This window comes from Hydra vulgaris, chromosome 07, assembly GCF_038396675.1.
Source record: "Hydra vulgaris chromosome 07, alternate assembly HydraT2T_AEP".
Lineage (NCBI taxonomy): Eukaryota > Metazoa > Cnidaria > Hydrozoa > Anthoathecata > Hydridae > Hydra > Hydra vulgaris.
Window position 1 is genome coordinate 4,093,086 of NC_088926.1, and position 25,293 is coordinate 4,118,378.

Genomic DNA, 25,293 nt, shown 5'->3' on the forward strand with positions numbered 1-25,293 from the left:
GTTTTTCTATTAAACAAAAGAACCAAAAGATTTCTTTTTTATTCTTATCAGTACAATCAATCGCTTTTTATTAAAAAATACTAGATTTTTTTTATATGCTCGACTTCGAAAAAATTAAATGTTCTGATATTTTTTAGTTACGTAATTTCTTTAGAAATATAACTGAAACTTTTTTTTGATATTAGTTTTTACAACATTGGCATTTCTTTTTTCCGACAAGTAAATAACCTTATAATGTTACATTGCAAAACAGTTTAACAACGTAACTTTGATCAAACATATATTTGCATGTAGACTTGGTTTTACGTAGAAATAATATTAGTTGTAATTTTACTTGAGAAATATTATAAAAATTACATTTGATGCCCCGCAAACAACGCAGTAGCATTAAATTGAAAAGAAGACCTTTTTCTGAAGGAGACGGTGTATCGATATCTCCATTTACACAGGTTTCAGTTATAATTTCAAACAATAAATAATTAAAAAAACTTTAATTGTGTATTTAAAAACCTTTTTTTTTGTCTCATTAAAAATAGATAATAAATCTCATTAAATTAATACCAACTAAGTTACACAATTTAGCTAAATTATGTGAACTGTGTTAATTATGTATAATTATGATAAACTATACGAATTACGATAAATTATTGTGATTTTTAATTTTCTATTTAATTTTTATCATTTTAAATTAATTGATTCGTATTAAACATAGTTACTTTTCAATTTATTGCGATAACAAACTAAAAATATTATGAGGCAGAAGTCTAACTTTGTTTTTGTTTTAAATACTTAAACACGATTGTTAATTAATTATTCCTTAAAACTAAAGAATTTTGGTTAAAAAAAAGTTAAACTATATTATTAAGAGCCCAAAAGATATTGTAGTATACTACTACTAACGAAACTCTTATTAAAAATATTTCAAAAACTATTACGCCTTTTTCATGCAACTGTTTTGAAAAAGTTTTTAAAACTTGAAAGCATATTTGCGATCAACTAACAAGAGTAGTGAATAGTAAGGGCTGTAAATGGAAAGCTGTTTATTGATTTTAACAACGTTAAGGGTTCTAAGATTTTCGTTTTTTCTAATTTCAGAAAGGAGTCTTTATGTTTAACTATTAAATACATCAACCAATAAACAACCAAACTCTAAAACGCAACATAACGGGTGATGCGGAAGTTATTGGACAAATCCTAATTTCATTATTTGAGCATAGTAATTAGTTTTTGTGGTTTTATGCGTAGGCATAAACGTTCTATAAAAAATAAACTTTATTATTTGAAACACAATTATTTAAAATGAGGTTAAATGCAGCTGAACAAGAATCTTTTCGAAAGCGAATAAAAATGTTTTTTGTAAATAAACCTAATATAAAAAAAAAAAAATCGTAAATCATTTTGATAAGGAAGGATTTGCTCGAAGTACAATATATGATAACCTAAAAAAACTTGAAACTGTTTAGTCGTTTTCTGATAGAAAGCACCCTGGTCGTCCGACATCCTGGACTCGAGAAAAGAAAGCCGAATTAACGAGACTTGTCAACAATCGAAAAGGGGTCAGTCAGAGAAAAATAGGTATTAAATTCGGTGTAAATCAAGCGGCAATTGGTCGTCAGTTAAAAAAAATGAATATTAAATATAGAAAATGTGAAAAGACTCCAAAATACACTACAGAACAACAAATAAAGGCAAAGAAAAGAAGCAGGAAACTAGTTAACCAACTCTAAAGCACAAAGTCGCTTCTAGTCATCGATGACGAAAAATACTTTTGTTTTGCAGGGGACAACATGCCTGGAAATTCTGTGTACTACACAAACAACAAAAATAAAAAAAGCCATCGTTCCGCACTTCCAAGGCTGTAGCAATAAATTCATCAATCTATATTAATGAATGTTTAGAAAAACGACTTCTTCCATTTATTCACAAGATCATGGAGACTTTAACTATTTATTTGGCCAATATTAGAAAATCGTTATATCAAGATTCTCTTGAAATTGGATGGGACGAATATGTCTATTACGTTGATAAAAGAATCCAATCCCCAAACGTGCCTTAAGCATGACCAATTGAAAATTTTTGGGGACATTTGGGGCAGAAGGTTTACGAGGGAGATTGGAAGCTTCAACAGAGCAACTTTTGATTGATCGCATTAAACTAAAACTACAAGAAATTGATTTAAACTTTTTACAGTCGCATATGAAAAAGGTGCTCAGAGCAAAATTGAGATCAATTGCAGTATCGTGGTATTTTTTAAATATAATAGTAGTTTTTAATTATTTAATAAGTCATTCTCATTTTGTTCGATAACTTCCGCATCACCCGTTAAAAGTGGAGATAAAACGGCAAAACATTAAATGAAAAATAATTCAGGCAAAGATTTTTTTTTAGCCAGTTCAAGCTCGACACAGTATAGTCTTTTTTTTTCAAGAAGGTTTTTTAAGCTTAAACAGCCAACCTGAAATTAAAATAATGTTAAGAAAAACCTTTTGTTATGTTAACAATAGGTCTTTTGTTATATTAAAAATAAATGTGTGCATTTTTATACTACAGCAAAAACTTGTTTTGAGCAGCTTCAGTTTCAGTCTTCAAAATCAGTCATTTAGTTTGAAGATTTTTAGACTAAAAGCCGTCAACTTTACACTACAATTTACAGTCGTGTAAATGACTTTTTACTAATACTACTTTGACATTCGTGAGATTTGCAGCTAGATTTTTGTTATTCTAATATCTAAATATCCAAAATAATTCTTTTTTTGTTTTATTTTCTTGAAACAAACCTAAAAGTTCAAAATAATTCAAAAAGAAAACATGCTTTCTAAAATAAGATTTAAACAATGATAACGAGCGCAGTTGCGACGCAGAACATAGAATGCAGCCTACAATAGGTTTATATATACTATAAAATATATTTAAAATGTTTTATATTTTCAATTACAACATTAAAACTAAAACCTAGTTGAAAATATTTTTATCTATAAACTCCTCTCAAAATATGTGATTGGTCAGAATTTACAATTTTACAAGATTTACAATTAAACAACTTTTTTTAGTTATGATATATAAATAAAATAATGTGAAACATTATATAAAAATTTTTAGTACCTTTATTATTAAATACTTCATTGCAACAAAATCAGTTTTTAATATTTTTATTGTTTAGAGAGATCAGATTTTTGGCACAAATATTGAAATTTAATATTAATATTTATGAAATATATTCGTTTTGATAATAGTTTATTAAATATAATTATTTGGACATGTATTTTTGAATTTTTTAAACACATGCATCTTTGAATGAGATGTTGTACCCAACATAAAAATAAAAGTTAAACTATTTTTGGTAAATGCACCTATTTGTGCTCAATGGTAACTACGTCAATGAAAACGAAAGTTTTGAATTGTGTTTAAATGCGACTTCTATGTTAATGGCTAATTATGTTAATGAAAACGATATGTATGTTGAAATAGAAGAAAGTTAAAAACGTTAATAAAAATGATGTTTTCTTTTGTTTTTTACAAATTTATTTAAATGACAACTTGGCTACATAAGCCATCCTATAAAAGTAGCTACTTTAATTAAGTACAACTTTCTAACAACATAAGCCAAAAAATCAATTCTTTAATCACTTAAAAAATGAATACCAAAATAAAAAAGCAACTGTGTATGTGTCTAGAACAATGTTTTTTATTTTAAAACAGCGACAAAGCGGTATGACGAGATCAATGGTGTCCGAATCAGGACGCTAAGGATTCTGGGATGTGTATTACAGTCAAATAGTAAACATAAGCAGCAAAATGCAAATAAACTTGTTTTGTTGTTAATTAACACATGTACTTCGTTAAAAATAGTACTATATTTATTATTTCAAATTAAAAAATAAAATAAACAATAACAATAAAAACAACTACGTTTGGTAGCATATAAAAAAGCTTTATTTTTATATTATTCTGTTTGCATTATTTTTTGTTTTTATACTATTGTTTGCATTATTCTTATTTTTAAACTATGTTTTATATCAATTTATATTTTATACGAATTAACTTATTTAACGTATCACGTTAAATAAATAGATCGTTAAAATAAGTAGACAAATTGAAAGAGAGCTCAAGGCATTTTTTGTTTACCCAGACGAACAAGTTAAAGATACATACGTTAACCAAACTAAAGCATTAACTTTGTCAAGCGTATTATTATTATTTTGTCACATTTTTATAATGATAGTTTACTACTTTTAATAATATTCAAAAAAAATATTCAACTCACGCATATATATTCAAGTCGAAATTTATATCTTAATGGTATAGTTTAACAATACTATAAACACATACAAGAAAAAGGCTTTTTTAAGAAAAAGCTTTTTTTTTTTAGGTCACCCACCGGATTAGTATACTAAAATCAGACATACTTTAGTGATACTCAAATAAAATTGTTATAAAATAGTCATCTCACGGAGCAAATATGCTTTATTCCTAAACAATTTAACTAGGGTTAATTAGTGCATTTTTGCAAATGTTTCACGTTAAATTATTTATCTTTAACCCTTAAACCAAACAATTGTAAAAGTTTGTGATCTGTAAAAACGCAAGAATATTTAATTAAAGAAAAGTTCTCACTAACAATTAAGCTTTTCGATGAAAAAGAAATGTTATTTTATCTGCGCAGTCTAGTAAAGGAAAGTATTATTGTCGCAGCAAAAGGTAAAAAGAAAGAAGAGAGTTTATTATTTTTTGTGTCAGCCTTTCTTTTTTGGTCTTAATTTACCTCCTAAAGTCCAGATGACTACAGTCGAGCAAATCAGTTGTGGTTACAACCCTCTGCCACAACTCTAGCGCAACACAAACCATGACGGAACAAACGCGCCGCACGGAGAATACGCGGGGGCACCTACCGAGGACGTGGTGGTGCAGAACTCGGAACTTATTGATTATGAGGCAAGTGCTTTACCACTACTGCACTACCGTTGAACAACAACTTAGACGGGTGTTATTAGACAATTTTAGTGGCGCTACGTATATAGCACTATAATAATGTGACATAAACTTAGCTTACTATTATGTGGAAATGTCTCAAAATAAAATGACATCAAAGACGACAGCTACTTCATGCTAAAACCTTCATCGAAAATAGACAACATCCTGATATATCATTAACAAAATAAAATAACATGGTTTACAAGTCCTTTTGAAGAAATTTAACTTGGTTCTTGGAGATTTGGAAGAAATTCAATTTTTCGACATGGAATTACAAGCCTATATAGTATAGAAATAATAGTATAACATAAATAGTATCATAGAAAATCGCAATGAAAAAATAAAAAATACCTGCTTTTGTGGCAGAAAAGTACTAAATAAATGCATTGATCAATATGTGTCAATAAATTAATTTACAAAATGAACTCTAAACGTGTGCCTGAAAAATTTGAAATATTTGAATGTTAAAAATGTTAAAACAGTCATGGCATCTACATGCCAGTATAGTCTATACTTTCACAATATTCTATAAAAAATCGATCAAACATCTCATTAAAATTAAAATAACATAACCATATTTTAAATACTACTTTTGCCAGAGTTGTAATAGTTGCTATAGTTAACTACAACTGTAACAAATGTATGTAAATAAAGAGCTGACTTAAATAACTGCACCTATTAACTATATCTTATATCGATAACCCTAGTTAATAAAATGAATAAAATGACAGTACAAAATAAATACTATCGATGGAGCAAAACAAATCATCGTACCAATAACGAAATAAAAAACAAGCTGTTGATAAAAAATTTGCTAAATCAGGGTCATTGCAAATAGTTGACATAAATTTACGAATTGTATAACTTTAGAATATCTCATAAAAATAAAATAAATAATATACATATAAATAATAAAAGACACTTATAAAAATAAAATAAATAATGAACTTTTTAATTATTAACTAAAACATAAAGTACATAAAACAAACCAAAAATAAAAAACAAAAAAAACTTATTTATGTATATTGATTTGGAATTTAAGTATTCAAATAAGTCATAAAAACAAAAACAAAAAAACAGCAGATATAGGAGAGCAATTCACATAAATGATAGTACTACTTGACACCCTTTATGACAGTTCTAAAACAGTAACAAAAGAAAACATCTCTATTTACCATTACCAATACATTTCAGTTAATGTTGCCTCATATAATTATCTTTTCATATAATAAAAAGGTGTCACTGTCAGATGGGTTTCTTAAAATATCTAAGGTCTTGTCTTGAATTTGACAGCCCCTTTCTATCAATGATACTATATTATATTATATACTATATTATATTATAAATGATACTAATATACTATCATGAAATAGATAAAAAGGCAAAAGAAAAACAAATAAAAATTGTTTAACAACATCAAAAACAAAAAAAATAAAGTAAAAAACAATGAAAATATTAAAGAATAAAAAGAGGAAGAAAACATCGATTAAACAGAGACAAATACAGAGTCAAAAGAATAAAGGTTTGTGACAAACTCAAAATTAAAAACTTTCAGCCATCAGAAGAAAACAAAATGGCCTTTTTTTAAGTTTTATTAATTTGTTATATGGATTGTTTATACTGTTGTGTATTTTTTATATTGTTGTGTATTTCTATGTTTTGTTTATATTGTCATATCATAATCAATTATAACATGAAAAGGGAAAGTTCATGTACTCTGGGCCAGATTTTTTTCTATGCTGAACTTCAAAGCCCAGACTTGTCTAAAAATGGTGAAACCTGCATATGTCTGAGTGCCATCAATTTGTATATTATAAATATATTGACTTAAACTATAAAAGTCCATCAAGTAGAAGGGTTTAAAAATTAGTGGCCTTAGGTAGACAATAAGCTTTTTTTGAATTGCACCTCGGGTCTTTTTTTAAATTAGGTTTAAATTTATAAATAAATTTACAACGTAGATAAACACATAAACTTGATTAAAACTTTATTTAATCTTCTATTCAGTTAATTCATGAGTGTTGCTTAATTGCAAGACTTAGATATGACAAAATAGGTTCCTGAGCAAAATTGACAAATAGTCTAATGATAAAAATGGTATCAAAGGACTGTGGATTTCAAGATGCTGAGACATAGTACAAAAATTAACTTCAGAAACATACAATTATATATATATATATATATATATATATATATATATATATATATATATATATATATATATATATATATATATATATATATATATATACATATACATATATATATATATATATATATATATATATATATATATATATATATATATATATATACACATAGATACTTTTTTGAAAGAAGAAGAGCTAATCTTGATTTTTCAAGGTTTTATGTATGGTTACTGAACTTTTTTATGGATTATTTTGCTCCTGAATATTTGGTTGATGTTCACACATGAAATTGCAGTAGAAGAAATGTCGATCCCTCTTTTTTTATTATTAAAACAATTTTCTACATGCATTTCTTATTCACTTGCCAAATTTCAACAAAAAAAAAATACCAGCAAATAGTTTAATTTGTGTTAGATTAAGTTTACCACTTTTTTTGGGTAGTTCTAGGCAAACGTTATTTTGTAGTGATTCTTATTATAAATTTATATGAACCTAGACCTATTTTTAAACCTATTTTTAAAAAACGAAAGGTTAATCTTGATTTTTTTATAACTATAATGTATGGTTAGCATACTTTTTTATGGATTATTTTTTCGAAAATTTTGCATGAAAATTTGGTTGATGTTCGCACATAAAATTGCAGTCGTAAAAATGTCGATCCCCCTTTTTTTATTAATAAAATAATTTTCGACACGGATTCCCGATTCACATGCCAATTTTCAACGAAAAATAAATACCAGCAAATAGTTTAATTAGTGTAGAACTTTTGGTGCCTATTTTGTTGTTGTTGTTTTTTTGGCAAACCAAATACGGGGGCGGATAAGGGGGGGGGCCGACTCACAAAATTATTGCAATTTTGATCATGTTGATTTTTATTATTAGATTAAAGTTAAAGCGCAAAATATAAATAAAAGTGTTTTTAATTTTCTAACAGATTAAAGTTAATTTCTTTTCATTTCATAATAATATTATAGTTAATTTATGTTTGAAACATAAAATAATTATAAATGTAAAAACTTATTGTTTTCTTAGGTTACATATAAAAAGAATAATGTTTACAGAAAGACTCTTGCTTTGAATTGATTGTTAAGTGATAGTATCAGTTGACAATTTTATTAACACACCATATATAAATAAGTATACAAATCAGATTCTTCAAATATAAATCTGAAATGTCGTAGAATGCATACATATTAAAGTAACAATTTTGTTACTTTTTAGTATGTATGCATTTCTCGACATTTGCAAATTTGTTTTTTATTACAACTTTGTTAACCTTGAGATACATCTTCAGCTGCTAGAATTAGTATGTTTAAAAAGCTTCTCTATAATCAGCACAACATTCTGCTATTATGATTTTTCTGAATGATTATTGAATTCAAAATATTTCTATTTACATACACTATTTAATACATTTTTATTACGTCATCCATCAAAGTGCAGTTGAAGTAAAATCAAGAGAGATATTTAAATTTTTACTTTGATTAACATTTTTAAAATATATAGTTGATTTGTCTTTCATTTTATTTGTTTAGCCAATGTACTTTCACAAATAGTTAGTTTATATTAAATGTTACAAAATACCATTCACAAAAATGAGGACTGCTAGTCGGTCCAGGGTGCTGATAAATGTATCTCTGATACACACTATATGTAAAGATCTAATGACATTGAATTGTAAAATAGATTAGTACTGAATGGTATTATGTAACATTTAATATAAACCAACTATTTGTGAAAATAACTAATCTATTTACAATTCAATGTCATTAGACTTACATATGGTGTCTATCAGAGATACATGTATACAGCCCTGGACCGACTAGCAGTCGCTCATTTTTGTGATGGGTCCGGTTAGGAGAGACGGGGAATCATTTAGCTGGACCTATTATCCCCTACAGGCAGACAACCGCAAAGAAGTTTGCACGGAAGACAGCATGGTAGCAGCTTTGTGGGTAATGGTGGCATACACAATCATTAGGCACCACCATCTTGTTTTTTTATTAAAAATTTATCGTTTTCCATTTCGTCTCAATTTTGCCAACATTTGAATTATTTATTTAAATTTTTTTACTAAAATAATTTAAAAATGAAGCATTGAGAGTGTAATAGTTTTAGTAAAATATTTTGTATGTTTTCATGATTAATAGTTGTAGTATAAAAAGAGTCAAGTTGTACCTATAAATAGTTATAAACTTTTAGATACGATCGAGGATTTCATAGCCACACAGTGTTAACTTTATGTGTAATATTTTATTGAGTTGATAAATATGAAAAGTCTTTTTTTTAGAGTGGTCTCAAACTGCATTTTGTAATGTGATAAGATTTGTAAAGTTATGTCTTTATTTTATTTAAAACAATTTAAAAACGTTTTTAAATTTCATCTACATTTTTTTAGTTTGAATATAAAAAAAGTAATATGAAAGAGGGAGGGGGGCGTTAGTGGCGGCACACGCCCCTTTTCTAAACCTAAATGAGCAAATAATACTTGTATACTAATTTCTTTTTTTCAATAAACTCAATTTAAAATTTTTTTTCAAATCTCTTTACAAATTTTTAGGTTGGAAGACTAAAGAGATGGGGGGGGGGGGAGAGGAGGAGGAGTTAGTGTGGCACATATCCCGCCCAAATGCCAATTTATGCACCACTGTAAATGCTGTAGAGTAAGAAAGTATAATTTATACTTTTGAACACAAAATATAGTCAGTGTTTTTAAAATTAAAGTATTTATAAGAATGTAACATTTCCAAGAACGAGAACATCCAGCATTTTAATATAAGATAGAATCACTAATATTTGAAAATGGACGAAGCAAATCTTCCGTGTATAAAGATAAAAAAATTTATCAGAAAAAAATAATCTTTCAGATGAAAAACTTGTATTTTTTAAGGCTTACTATAGCTTGCCTTGCAACCCCCTCTGGCCCTCTAGACACCCCCTATATCTATATACTAATATAAACTTGTAACAACTTCTTACCAATTTCTTTCCATATCAAGTTATAGGCATTTGGATAAGATTTGACAAAGTTATAACATCTTTAGTGGAAAATAATAATTTTGGAACCAGTTTATTCAATAAATCCATATATCTAAAATTTGCTACTAAAAACGCTACAACTTTTTTTTGAATTGTTTGTTTTTGATACTTTTTTATCTTTAAAACACGTATTTGAAGGGCTTTCGTAATGATATATATCCTCAATTTAAAAATTTCAGTCCACGTACCTAATATATATATATATATATAATACAATATCAATAAACTATTATTGATAAATTATATATACACATACCATAAAAATGACATTTTTTTTAACTTAATAGTTTATTATTTTATCAGAGAAATACTTCTAAACATCTTTAACAGAGTAGTTATAGGCTGGAATTTTAATTATATAATTTTAAAAAATTTAAAAATATGATTATTGCTGTAATTTAAATAATTGAGTCTATACCTAACGGGAAACAAGGCTACTTATTTACTATTTTTGTAGGAATGTGAAACCATTGATAAAGCATAAATTTGAACTTAAAACCGAAACTTGAGTAAAACAGCCGGTAACAACACGTGTTTTTTTGTTCAACTGCCACAGAATGCGCGACAAACACGTGTCTATAAAATTTCTAATTCTGAAAGAAACTAGATGCTAGAGGAATGATCTAAAATTTTTTTGGCAATTTTGGTTTCCCATGCCACTATGATTGGAGAACTAATATTTCAAAACTGGAAATACCATTTGCAAAGTGTTAAATCTTAAAAAGTTTACCCCCTAAGAAAACTGTTTTCTCCCATCTACACTATGAGTCATAAAAAAAACATGCCACTGAAACTTGTACCACAACTTTGTCAAATTTGGTCTGATGCCTCACAAAATTTCAGGTTTTGTTAAATATTTGTATGAGAAAAACATTCGTCTGATAAAACCGACTGTACACGAACACTCCAAAATTGCAACAGAAAAATTGCTTATTTCTTATATAATAATAAATTAGTCTAAAAATAGGTTGAGACAATAAAAAGTAATTTAAAAAGTAATATTTTATATTAGTCAATTATTGTTCTTCTTCTCTACTTGAAGAAGACACCATATGAGATGATATGGCTTTCCTTCATCACTTGATCGCTTGTTACAGACAGTTTAAGAAAACAAATGACCGTTTGGAGTTTAAATTTCAGAAACTTTGCCAAATATAAGCAATCCAAGATGGAATAGCCGAGCAATCTATGCTTTGCTAGCTTATATTTTCTTTTCCAGAATTTCGACAGTCAGCCAACGCTCAGTCATCATGTGACTTTATTTGTGGCACGTGTAGTCTACATCTGGTTTTCTGGTCAGGTTTATAATCAGGATAACTACAATAATTTGGCAGCCTGTTTGCAAAGATCACTTAAAAAGCAATAAAGACTTTAAGGAATTTTTAATCGGTTGGAGCCGCACTCTTATCCCAACTCAAACATTTGTGTGAACGTGCAATTAATGTTCTGAGGATTTACTTCATAGTGCAAAAGCATTGAAAAAATTAACATTAAATTTCTTTTGACAAATGAACACTAAAAAACTTGTATGTTTGTATTTCTGATTAAAAAAAACCATTTTGTAAAATGTATAATTGTATATATTTTTATAAATTTGAATAAGGAGGCGACATTTTTTTAATGTTGACACTTGCCATTGGATTTTTCTTGGTCTTTGCATTAAAACTCCACAAAAAAATACGGGATGAAATTTTCGTCCATATCCCTAGATGCGCCGGTTGGGGTACATTTCAGTACTGTCGAGGAAATCATTTAATTTTAAAAATTAAAAAAAAAAAATTTATATAATATCTTTACAATTTATTTTTATTTTAAAAACAAGTTAAACCATATTTTTAAAACCTATATTCTTCATGAATCAGTCAAAGCGACATTAAAAAAGCATCATTCTTCATAAACCTGACTGTAGTAGAGATATCTCAATACATTACTGTTCGAAATTTTACACAAAATGCTGAGTCAGACAACATTGATCACAGTATTGTTTAATTGTTTCTTGCTTTACACAGCTCTTTCACAAAACAAAATTTATATGCATTAAAAAAAAGAAGTGTTATGCTCACGCATTGTGAACAATGTATTATAGATCTATTTCGGGTTTAATTTTGCATTTTATATTTTTAGTAGATCATTCTAAGAGCGGTCAAATAAACGTACTTTATAATATTATAAGTATGTTTTATTTGATGGTTTCTAAGGAAACGGTCAAATAAAAGTTTATAAAAGATCTAAGAAAAAAGCGCGATACATTTTGTTTTAATTCAAAAGAAGAAGCGATTTTTATTTGACAGAATAAAGGCCTTATCAAACACTTCTGACGTGTGAAAATGTTTTAGGTACCAAAATTTTGGGAGGTAAACAAACCTTTTTGTAGAAAATGTAAATAAAAAGTGTCTACTTATTCATGCAGTATCCTTTATCATTAAAAAGTGCTAATGGAAAAGGGAATCTCAAAACAAAAATAGAAGCGTCGCAACAATGTCATGTTCTGAATTTATATAGCCTGGGAGAAAGAATAGTATTTATAAATCTTTTAAAAGGAATAATTAATATAACATATCCTACTCTATATTATCAACAACAATAAAAATACATAAAATCTTATTTCTGATTCTAAAGTAACTCTTGTTATTCTGAACAAAATAGATTTGAAGTAGGATGTTCTGGTTTATTTGGATTTGCTGAAACTTAAATTAATGTTTATTTTAAAACATTTAGTTCTTTTATATACATCTTTTAATGTTGTTACAAATTTCAGGCTGAGGTGTCACTACAGTTAAGAAAAATACTTTTTTTTTATTTTATTTTTGGTTACAACCCCTCAACTTCAACTTCGAAACCTTCTTACTTTCTCAAAACACGAAAACTTGACAAATAAAGCTACTGTGCAGAAACAGGTTGAGTGCAGACTCACCAGAGGTGCGGTGGAGGGTCCATTTAAAACTTTTTGGTAGAGTGCTCACTTTGTAAGCAAAGTGAGCAGTCTATCATTACATCGGCCATTGCGATGTAAGGATAGTGTTTTCCCATTTAAAATGGAAAACACTATCATTACATATGCACAGTTAAATATGCACAATCTTTGGTATATTTGTTCGTCCGAAAAAGGACAACAATATAAAATGTAAACAAAAGTTATGGCTTCATTTTGATCTATTCTATTTAATATTTCTGCTGTATTTTGTATACTTCATAATTTAAAAAAATTACAGACTAACTTTTAAAAGAAAATTTTAATAAATGCCATTAAAGGTATTTTAATAAATAGTTTCTTGCAGTCTACGATTTTATTATTAAATTATTAGTTCAATATCTCCCTAAAAGATTTATAGTTTCACAGTTAATTTTGTTCTCAAATCAGTAGGATACACATCAGTCCATGTTGCTATGATTTTGTTATCATGACTAATAGATATATCAAAACATAATGTAATGTATTCAACTAAGGTGCAAATTGGTATCTTGGTAAAACTAAAAATAACTCTGAAATCATTATGCACCCTCTTCATTTTTATTATTGCCATTAAAATCCTCGTTTTTTCAATGTTTGTATTTGACTCCCACTATAGTGTAGCAGGTTTTAAATATTCTAGTATCTAAATATTCAAATTCTGTCATCTTTAAATTTTGATTTATTGATTGCATGACTTTCTGTAATACTATTTTTAGTTTTTATAATGTTCAATTGTCCTTTAAAATAGTAATTTCATTTTTTAACTTCTCGGCCTTCTTTGTTTTCTTTAAATAAAAAATTAATATAATTATTCTTCTTTTCAAGATAGCCAAATTTTCTGTGAAATTTCGAATATTTTGTTTTAATTGTTTCATTCAACATACATTTTGATAATTTTTTTTAGTTTTTCAAAGCAAAAAAATAAGGTTTAAAAAAGCAAATATTAAAAAAAAAATCATATAAATCTTTAAAAATATGAATATAAAATAGTTTAAATTTTTTAAAATCTTTCCGATTTTTAATTAATTCTTATATATCACTAATTGGTCAATTCCCCCGTCATTTGATTTTCTTCATTAATTGATTTTAAGTTTTTTAATCATGATGATTTGCTATCATCATTTTGATAGTGATAATGATGATGATAATGATGATAATAATGATGATGATTATGATAATGATAGTTATGAAGATGATAGTGGTGATGATGATGATTGTGATGATAAAAATGGATGAGGATGGTGACGACAATGATGATAATCATAATGATGATGATAAAGGTGACAATGATTATCATACATACATACATACACATATACACACATATAAATATATACATATATATATATATATATATATATATATACATATATATATATATATATATATATATATATATATATATATATATATATATATATATATATGTATATACATATATATATATATATATATATATATATATATATATATATATATATATATATATATATATATATATATATATATATATATATATAGATAAGGTAAAAACCCTTTTTGTTGAAATCAAGATGCCAAAGTTTGGCGGAAGTGGTAAAGCAGATATATATAGTCCATAGTTTATATGTCGATGGAAAGTTCGTGGAATATTGGCTGATGTACCCCGTTTGAAATCTAAAGTTGAAGGACCTGATGTTGATGTTTCTGCTAAATTGCCTTCAGGGAATGTCGCATAATAAAGGAAGCATTCCTGGTATTGATGTTAGAGGCGGACTCGGATTGGGTCAGTGGTAAAAAGAAGATACTGGCGAAGACTCTGATTCTGACGATGACAGCGAGAACGTAAAAGAAAAGGTAAAAAAAAAAATTTCTGCTAAATCGCGTTCAGGCAATGTTGATATCAATGCTCCGCATGGTAAGTAAGCATTCCTGGTATTGATGTTAAAGTGGCACTTTGATCGAACGTTAGTGGTAAAAAGAAGAAGATACTGGCGAAGACTCTGATTTCTGACGATGACAGAGAGAAAGGTAAAAGAAAAGGTAAAACAAAAATTCTTCTGATCTCGTTTTCTTTTATATTTTAAGGTTATTGAATGTAATCTAAGTTCATTTTTTGTTGTTTTTTTTAACAGTATTTTATGATTGAGATACCTTATCGTTTTCTTAAACAGTATTTTAACTTTTCATTTTATATTTTTTTTCGAAATAATTGGTTTTATTTATTGTATTGTTATACGGTTCTCGGTGACAGGATTTTACGATCCTCCTCCAAGTTTTCGCGCTCTCATATATTATGTACAACGACATTTTTACCAGAAAATCTTGTTAAAAAAACAAAACATAAAAAGCTAAGTTTAGTAATTTTTTCGATATACGTTTTATATGTTTAACTAGCATCCATCTTTTTGTGTGTAATGCACCAATTTAAATGACGGTCGTTTTCAGCGACATTGATCTCTTGTGCTTGTGATGCACCAAAACGGGACCCAAAATGTTACTATTAGGCACAATACATGTTTTACCCTATCTGCCATCCACAAAAGCATCCGCAGAAACTGGAAATCTTTTCTACAACTCTCACCAACCCTTATATACTGTGACAAATCATTGTTTTTACTGTTACACATACATCAACCAACTACAATTGCAACCATTTTTTATTGAACTCCACTTTGACACTCTGATCTTATTGTCAACGCAAAAGTCTGGGACACGATCGTGAGAACACAACCCCGAGAAAAGCAGTTTTGGGTTAATACAAAGAGAAAATCTAAACAAAAGCTACCGAGACCTTATAGTGATCTTCTTTTCGTAATACCAGTCTTAGATGAAAGTGACGATTGCCTTGCGTTATCTGTATCAGAAGAAACTTATTCACAATTAATTTTCCAATAGATATTCATAAACACACCAAAAAAAAGTACATTTATCACACGGACCACATAAACACGATTCTATTATAACTAAATTTATAACACAGACCACATAGAACACTTGTAACGAAAGTTCTACACTAACTTACGCTCTTCATTAACAAATCAGATATGAGCCCGTGGCGCAGTGGTTAGTGCTTGGTTTAGAAGCAGAGATCCAAGTTCAGCGCCATCGGTAAGGAAGGAGTAGCGATTTTTCATCATCCTTTAAATTTCTACAATTTATTATAATTAATTTTAGTATTTCACTACTAGCGATTCCATATTTTTACTCCTGCTGTTCTTTTTAATTTAATATTCTTCTCCAAGCAACCACTACTCAGGGAAGCTCCAGATCCAAATGCATTGCATTCAGCAAAAAAAGGAAAATTATTTAACTAACTACATATATAGTTTTGTTAAATTTTTTCTAAATTTTTAATTGACCTTTGATAGACGTGGTGGCCGCTGCGTAGTGTCGGAGCGCTTGCCCTATAAGTAGGACATCTGTGAAATATTTTCGCGTCACGGTAAGGAAGGAGGCGTGCATGCGGTGCTCTGTGAAAAGAACGTCAGGACTCTCTGAGGCACCTAAAAACAAACAACAACAAGAAAACAAGCAGCTACCGGGGTAGAGGGGGGGGGGGTTAGCCTTAAAGGCAAGAGACGAGTTTCAAATGCGCTTTGAGGTTTCACTCGCCGTTGTCTTAAAAATTAAAAAAAAACTTACTAAAAAAGTGAAATACTTTTTGAAATAATCATAAAACTTTAGGTTAATATTTATTATGAAAGTCCAAAATGATTTTTTTTTACTTTACAAGCTGTATTTAAAATATATCCATATATTTTAGCTTCACAAATAATTTACAACGGATTGAGGCGGTCTTAAAAAGGGTATAAAAAATTGGTCACATGTATTATAAAATAAACATTAATTATTTATGTATTTATGTTGATTGTAAGTTACTTCATAAGTCAATAAAACTTTTTCATTCTGACTAAAGTATTTATTTTCTTAAAAAACTATCGATTCTTGAGGCAACTCTTAAGATGTATAAATAATCTCTATAATAATACCAAACTTAGTTTTAGTTTCATTTTAGGTTTTTATGTTCCTATTGTCAATACAACTTTTTGTGTTTTTATTATAAATTTTGAAAATGTTTTCTAAAATTAAAAAAAAATAATAAAAGTTCTAAAGTGGCAGATCGAAAGTGGTAGATAGTTCAAAAAAGATATGTCAACAAATAACATCATTGAACGGTTTTTAAAAGAAGCTCTAATTATAACTTATTTTGCATATGAAGATGGTTTCAATAACATTATAACTGTTTAAAATGTGTTGTTATTGTGAAATATATTGTGAAATATGTTGTGAAATATAGAAACAACAAAAAAAACTTAATTATGACTAAAAACATAATTATGTGAAACAAAATTTTATATAGAAAAAGATAGAACTGTCAAATTCACGAGTCTCAATTAGCCTCCCTCAATAATTGAGGGAGGCTAAATTAAAGCCCCTTGTTTACATTTTTATACAGATCTTTGATGTTTGTTAAAGAATAGAATAAACTTGTATAGTTCGCAAACATCTACAACAAATTTTATTCCAATAAATATTTCTAATTATTAGAAATATTTATTGGAATAAATTTTGTTATAATGTTTGCAAACTATACAAGTTTATTCTATTCTTTAACAAACATCAAAGATCTGTATAAAAATGTAAACAAGGGGCTTTAATAATCAAATATGTGGTTGAAACGAATACTTTATCATTAAATATAGATGAAACAAAATGCACTTTATTTTCAAAACAGCTGAGAAATGCACAAATTACAATCAGGGCCGTCCGAGGTGATTTTAAGGAGAGGTGACTTATCCGTTTTTCCCAGCCAAAAAAAGTCTCGTGATTAGCACAGTAATAATAAAAAAGGTCCTGGTTATCTGACATTTGTGGATGCCAACTATATATCCAATTTTGCAGACTCATATGCCGACTAGTAAATCTTAGGGAGCCTAGACAACCCCTCGGGACGCCTCTGATTACAATTCTACCCTTACTAAAAATAGAAAAATACACAACTATTGAATGACTTTAAGAAACTAAATTTTTAGGAGTTTTAATTGATAAAAAAACTCTTGAAAACGCATAAATGCATAAACGCTTCGTAAAATGCTTATTGCACTCTATAATGCAAAACCTATGTTATCACAAAATTACCTAAAACTCATATATTTCTTGATCAAAGTGACTTTAGTCACTTTGAATAATAGAGAAATATATGAGTTTTAATAATGTATGAATAATAGAGTATACGCTTATATACTTAGTATAGTTAGTTACCTAGCATCGCTGGGGCAAGTACACAAATAACAAAGTTGAAAGTTTCGTCATTACGTTAAAAACACGCTTGAAATTAATTTACCATAAGAAAAGTTCTTACACATACTGAACCCCTATTTGAAAAAAACAAATGTACTCAATATTTATTAAACTAATGTATACCAAAAGATATTGTTTTTTCATAAATACAAATAAATCAGGTAAAATATCATTTTATAAATAAGTTTTTGTTAAATAATGTTGATGAATATCACACAAGAGAAACAGGAACCTTTATTACACTTTCCTAGTTCTCCCAGTTCTTAACTTCAATTAACTGCACTTAATAATACAACAGTTACATATAATGAAAGTAAATCCAATTTGTAATCAAAAAGCTCCTGGGAAATTAAGTCAAAAATCCTGATCCCGGGTTCGAATTAGCCTAAAATAGTTATACACAATCAATATCTTGCTAATAACTTGCAAATATATATATATATATATATATATATATATATATATATATATATATATATATATATATATATATATATATATATTTATTATAATAAAATCATACAATTGTTTGATTTTATGTAATACACATAAACAACGATTGTTAAACCAGTTAAATGACCTAAATGTTGTTTATGTGTATTACATTTTAATTATAAAGTACTCAATGACAAAAAAAATTAGTTTTCCGTGACTTTCGCATGGCTACATACAAATAGTTTTGTTTACAGACAAAAGTTTAGATATTACAAAAATATCTTTAAATATTGCCACAACTCTGGCTAATTTCAATCGTTCATGAATTGTTCATTGGGGGCGGACTAATAGGCCACATTGGCTTATTACGGGACGATGTCGGATAAAATTTGCGCAACGGGATCCACATTTTGATAAAATTTGCATCACCATTAGCGATTGACCAACTATGCGCCGAAACCGAAGTAAACGTCGGGTTCAATACCAAAACTGACATTTCGGCAAATCTTTATGCAAACTTTTTTTTTTTTTTTCATTATCGTTCATTATAATCATTTCATTAGCAAATTATTTTTAGATTATTTCTATTACCTACTGTAAATATTTTTACAAGATAAAAGTAAAAATCTCTCTCTCTCTCTCTCTCTCTCTATATATATATATATATATATATATATATATATATATATATATATATATATATATATATATATATATATATATATATATATATATATATATATATATATATATATATATATATATATTTATACTTTCGGTACCTTTTAAAAAGTACCGAACGACTTTTTACATCAAATTAAAAATTTCTCCAAACTGAACTTCGGTCGATCACTACTAATCAACATAGAATATCGGGTTCCACATACTATCAGCACAAATTTATTGATCTAACACATTGGTTATTATTGAGTGGACAAAGCAATTTAGTTAGTTAGTTGTATGTTAAATGACATCGGCATGTAGTTAACTCCTTATTCAGTCAAAAGTACTTTCATACATGTTTCATTAGATTGGAATAACGTTGAACCACTGCTAATTCCAAGTTATGACAAACGTAATATTATGGTAATATCGCGAGTTCAATAGCTCATTATTGGTATATTGGGACAACGTGCGGTGCTGTGCTTGTTTCATTGTTCAACGACGGCGAGTATCTGTTTAATGGGCGAGCCAAGGCAATGCGCGTGATTTAAAAAGTTAGCGTTGCATTAGACTACATTTGGTTTAAGCTTTATTTAAGCATTTTCTACTTAATCTTTTTGATGTTTATCGCATTCCAAACAAAAGCATTTTCTCTAAAAAAAAAAGTTTACATGTTCGAAGTAGAACAGGTACTACAACACTTAGTGAACAGTTAGCAGATAAACTAGTTTATCTGATAAACTAGTTAGATAAACTATCAGAACTATGATTTTTTTGTAATAACTAATTACTGGTGCATCTATCTGGTTAATTTGATTATATTATATATATATATATATATATATATATATATATATATATATATATATATATATATATATATATATATATATATATATATATATATATATATATATATATATATATATATATATATATATATATATATATATATATATATATATATATATATATATATCCGTGGCTGGATAGCTCAGTTGGTTAGAGCGTCAAACGGAATGTTAAAACCCGGACTTCAAACGGAGTGTTAAATCGGGGTTCAAATCCTGCCACTGACAACTCAGCGCTTGAGTGGTACTTCTGTTCGCAAAAATGTTGGTCAATAACGGACGCTACTTTGGATTAGTCTTAATGACTAATTGTGGCTGTTCCTATGCTAAGCTAACATTATCTTCGGATAAAAACATTGTATACAAAAATATAGCATGAAAAATTAAATAAAATAAAAAAAATAAAGTAAAATTAAAAAAAAAAAAAAACATATATATATAATGTTAACTATATTTAACAAAATTATGGTTTTCAGTTTAGGTTTTTTCAGTTCTATTAACTATATTTCACAGGTCTGCAAATTAATGTTTTTAATTACTTTTTTAATTAGTAATGGGGGAATTATAAGCAATTTGGTATGCTAAATTCGAGAATGCCAACCATTTGACCCATCACGTAAGGATTTTTTGCAAAGTGGAAATTTGAAAAATATATTAGCAAAATACGCACTTACACTACTTCTGAAGGGAACGTTCAAAAGAAAAAAAAGTCTAAAAATTATATAAATTAAATTAATATTAAGTCACAAAATATTTTATTTACATTATTTACAATTATAAATGCTTAAAAAATGTCTGTTTTTTTTTGGTTTCCAAACTTCGTATTGTGTTTTTTCTTTTGTGCGCGACTTTCCTATGCAGCTTCAAGTAGTAGTCGCCCATCATATTTGTATCCCATCGACTTTAATACCTTCTCTCCATTTTCTTCATATCGTGAAAACTAATACTCCTTGCTCTTCACTAACTGCACCAAGATTTTCAGGGGGATTAAAAATCGAGTTTAAAACTCATTGAGCATCCCAGATTTTTAAAATTGCAAAACAAATTTTTATACGATATTCAAAGTTGGGTCCTTTAGATTATCTAAAAACTTTGTAATTAAATTATTAACAGAATTTCATGATGACCTTTCAATATCGTTCATCATGTTTTCAAAGTTGTTTTCTTTCATCAACTTACGAATGTCAGGACCAACAAAAACTCCATTCTTCAGCTTTGCTTTAGACAGACGAGAAACCTGCTTAAAAGGTATTTAAATGTCTCGCCATCTTTTGCCAGTGCCTTTACAAACTGCTTCATCATGCCAAGTTTGACATGGAGCGGTGGAAGAAGGACCATTTTAGGATCAACCAAAGATTCAATGAGCACGTTTTTGCTTTGACTTTTTGGTTCCAGTATTTAGCTTTAGCACGACTATTTGATTCACATAGAAAACTGAGAAATTTTGTGTAACCACCTGTCTGAGTATCATAGAAATTACTTTAGGATCCCAACAAACTGTCCACTCGAATTTCTTGTACGTTAACTTGTTCAAGATCAATGCCAAGTTACCATAATTTTTTTTTTCCAAATGCACCGAATAACCAGCGGGTATTGATGCGTACTTATGCGGGGCCCAAGATTTGGTCTGGTCCCCTATCTTCGCACCAAAACACGCAAAATTCACTTTTCAACAAAATCAGAAATATTTCTATGTTGTTTTTGCACTACGATTTCACTACAAATGTAACAAAAACTCTTAGAAGAATTTACACAACCCCTTAAAGTTATATTTGAAACGCACGTTACGAAAGTTGGAATATAAATAAATAGATGAAAGGGCATGGAAGAGAGTTTAGGAATTTCCGAATTCCGTTTGGAATTCCGGCAATTGTATATATCCCGATGTATATATCCATTGTATATATTTATAATTGTATATATCCAATTGTATAAATCGGGATGGATTTTCTATACTTGCTATGGAAAATCCGGATATATATGATTCAACGCTGATTAATTTTATCGTCATGAGTTACTAAATGTTCTATTTCAGTCTATAAAACATAACATGATCTTATAATAGGTTGGAATTAATAAAAAAATATTTTTCGGCAATGAACCCCGTTTTGTGGCTTAAGAATAGCAATTCCACAGTATTTTACGTTTTTGCAGAACCACCTTGTGATGGAATTTTTTTGGTAATTTTCCAGAATTCAGCAACCAAAAATACATAGAACTCTTACTTCAAAGAAGAAAAAAGTCATAGACCTGTGTACCATAAACAGCGTTACTAGATGTACATACAATATAGTTTTGTACAGTAATTGTACAAAGTGTGTACAGTACGGTTTTTACAATAAAGTAATGATTTTACACTCGGATGATTTTACCAGGCAGTTTATACACCTTTCTAGTTAAGATAGTAAATAAAAAATTTTATTAAACTTTTACATAAAACATTACAATAACGTTTTATACTAAAATATTGTATACTAAAAAATAGTTACAACTTTAATTACAATATCTGTTTAAATTTACACGAATCTTAATATACTATTTTGAAACAAGCTCAGTTGGCACTTCAAACATAAATTTACATAAATCTTAACTCTATTTTGAAATAAGATCTGTTGGAACTGTAAACATAAATTTACACGAATCTCGATATTTTTTTTGAAATTAGATCAGTTAGCACTTCAAACATGAATTAAAACGAACCTCATTTTGTGTTCAATTAACATGAACCTCATTTTTTTTTTGAAATAAGATCAGTAGGCACTTCAAACATAAATGCTGCGTCATCAGCAAAATCGTTTTTTTCATCAAAAGCCTTATTTGTTTTGCTTGTATAATCAGGAATAAGATTAGAAGTACTAGCGTCATGGACCATCATAGATCGCTGAAACATAATAGATGACTGGTTACTTTTATCGTTTGTTTTTGAGCAACGGCGTCGGTAAACAAACACGAAAACAACAGCTAATATAACGACAGCGCAGGAGACGGAAAAAGCTATCACGAGAGTTCGCCCTTTTTTTTCTTGTATTGGTTTATCGTAAGCACTTCGAACACTTATAACTTTATAATTGTATTTTTCTAAATGATAGGCAAAATTATTTTCCGTCATGATTCGAATGGCTTTATCAGCTGGTAGTACTTTTTCGTTGCCGTCTTTTATTACAACGTGAACGTTGGCGTTTAATGGCGTCATTTTTGGCACTACAGGTTTGTGCATAAATCCATCAAGTTGTCCGCACTGACTAAAAGTATCATCGCTGGAAAGTAATTGCAAACAAAATCCTTTAACAACGTTAGGTGAAACGAAGATGGCCGATATATTGCTACCCGACTTATTAATTGTGCAATCAAGTATAAAATACACTTTTGATTCATCATTTTTTAAAACGTGATCTGTCACATGCACAATGCAGTGCCCGAAATCCACGACAGAAGTATCTTTTCTTTTCCGTTTTCTATCTACAGGTACGGACGTGATCATTGTCTTTACTATGCGATTAAGAGAAAGTTCTAAATCGTATTGAGCTTGAAGACTCCAATTCATAATGGGTTTCGATATCAGCGTTATTATGTTTGACTTACTAATGCACCGAAGTATTTGATTCACTGTTTCACTGTTGCTCTCGAAAGGTACGCAGACTTCATTCTTTTCAATACATTTGTTACTTTGGCATGCATTTAAATTATATTGACACCGATTTCCAGACTTTCCTTGCGGACAAGCACAGCTAAATGAACCGACTAGATCAGTGCAATTTCCTTTATTACAAGTGTTTGAATCCGGAGCGCATTGATTTACGTTTTCTTCGCATGTTTGACCTTGCCAGGAGTCTGTGCAAACACATTGAATCGACCACTGTTTGTTACAAACTTTCGAAATACCGATGACATTACAAAACTTTGTAACCGAACAGCTTGCAGTAAAAATCCTTGCCGAAATAAAGGTTTATGCGAAATCATAGATACCGGGTTTCAATGTGTTTGCACAGACTCCTGGCAAGGTCAAACATGCGAAGAAAACGTAAATCAATGCGCTCCGGATTCAAACACTTGTAATAAAGGAAATTGCACTGATCTAGTCGGTTCATTTAGCTGTGCTTGTCCGCAAGGAAAGTCTGGAAATCGGTGTCAATATAATTTAAATGCATGCCAAAGTAACAAATGTATTGAAAAGAATGAAGTCTGCGTACCTTTCGAGAGCAACAGTGAAACAGTAAATCAAACATTTCGGTGCATTAGTAAGTCAAACATAATAACGCTGATATCGAAACCCATTATGAATTGGAGTCTTCAAGCTCAATACGATTTAGAACTTTCTCTTAATCGCATAGTAAAGACAATGATCACGTCCGTACCTGTAGATAGAAAACGGAAAAGAAAAGATACTTCTGTCGTGGATTTCGGGCACTGCATTGTGCATGTGACAGATCACGTTTTAAAAAATGATGAATCAAAAGTGTATTTTATACTTGATTGCACAATTAATAAGTCGGGTAGCAATATATCGGCCATCTTCGTTTCACCTAACGTTGTTAAAGGATTTTGTTTGCAATTACTTTCCAGCGATGATACTTTTAGTCAGTGCGGACAACTTGATGGATTTATGCACAAACCTGTAGTGCCAAAAATGACGCCATTAAACGCCAACGTTCACGTTGTAATAAAAGACGGCAACGAAAAAGTACTACCAGCTGATAAAGCCATTGAATCATGACGGAAAGAGATTTTGCCTATCATTTAGAAAAATACAATTATAAAGTTATAAGTGTTCGAAGTGCTTACGATAAACCAATACAAGAAAAAAAAGGGCGAACTCTCGTGATAGCTTTTTCCGTCTGCGCTGTCGTTATATTAGCTGTTGTTTTCGTGTTTGTTTACCGACGCCGTTGCTCAAAAACAAACGATAAAAGTAACCAGTCATCTATTATGTTTCAGCGATCTATGATGG

At 28.8% G+C, this 25,293-nt stretch overlaps 1 protein-coding gene across 1 annotated transcript; it reads left to right on the forward strand.

Moving 5' to 3' along the window:
• The first annotated feature begins 1,299 nt into the window (after positions 1-1,299).
• Positions 1,300-14,349, forward strand: LOC136082512 (probable ATP-dependent RNA helicase ddx52). The gene is made up of 4 exons (XM_065801919.1): positions 1,300-1,356; positions 1,464-1,688; positions 6,345-6,352; positions 14,244-14,349. Exons 1-4 carry the CDS (start codon positions 1,300-1,302, stop codon positions 14,347-14,349), a joined length of 396 nt encoding a protein of 131 aa, XP_065657991.1.
• The last annotated feature ends 10,944 nt before the right edge of the window (positions 14,350-25,293 follow it).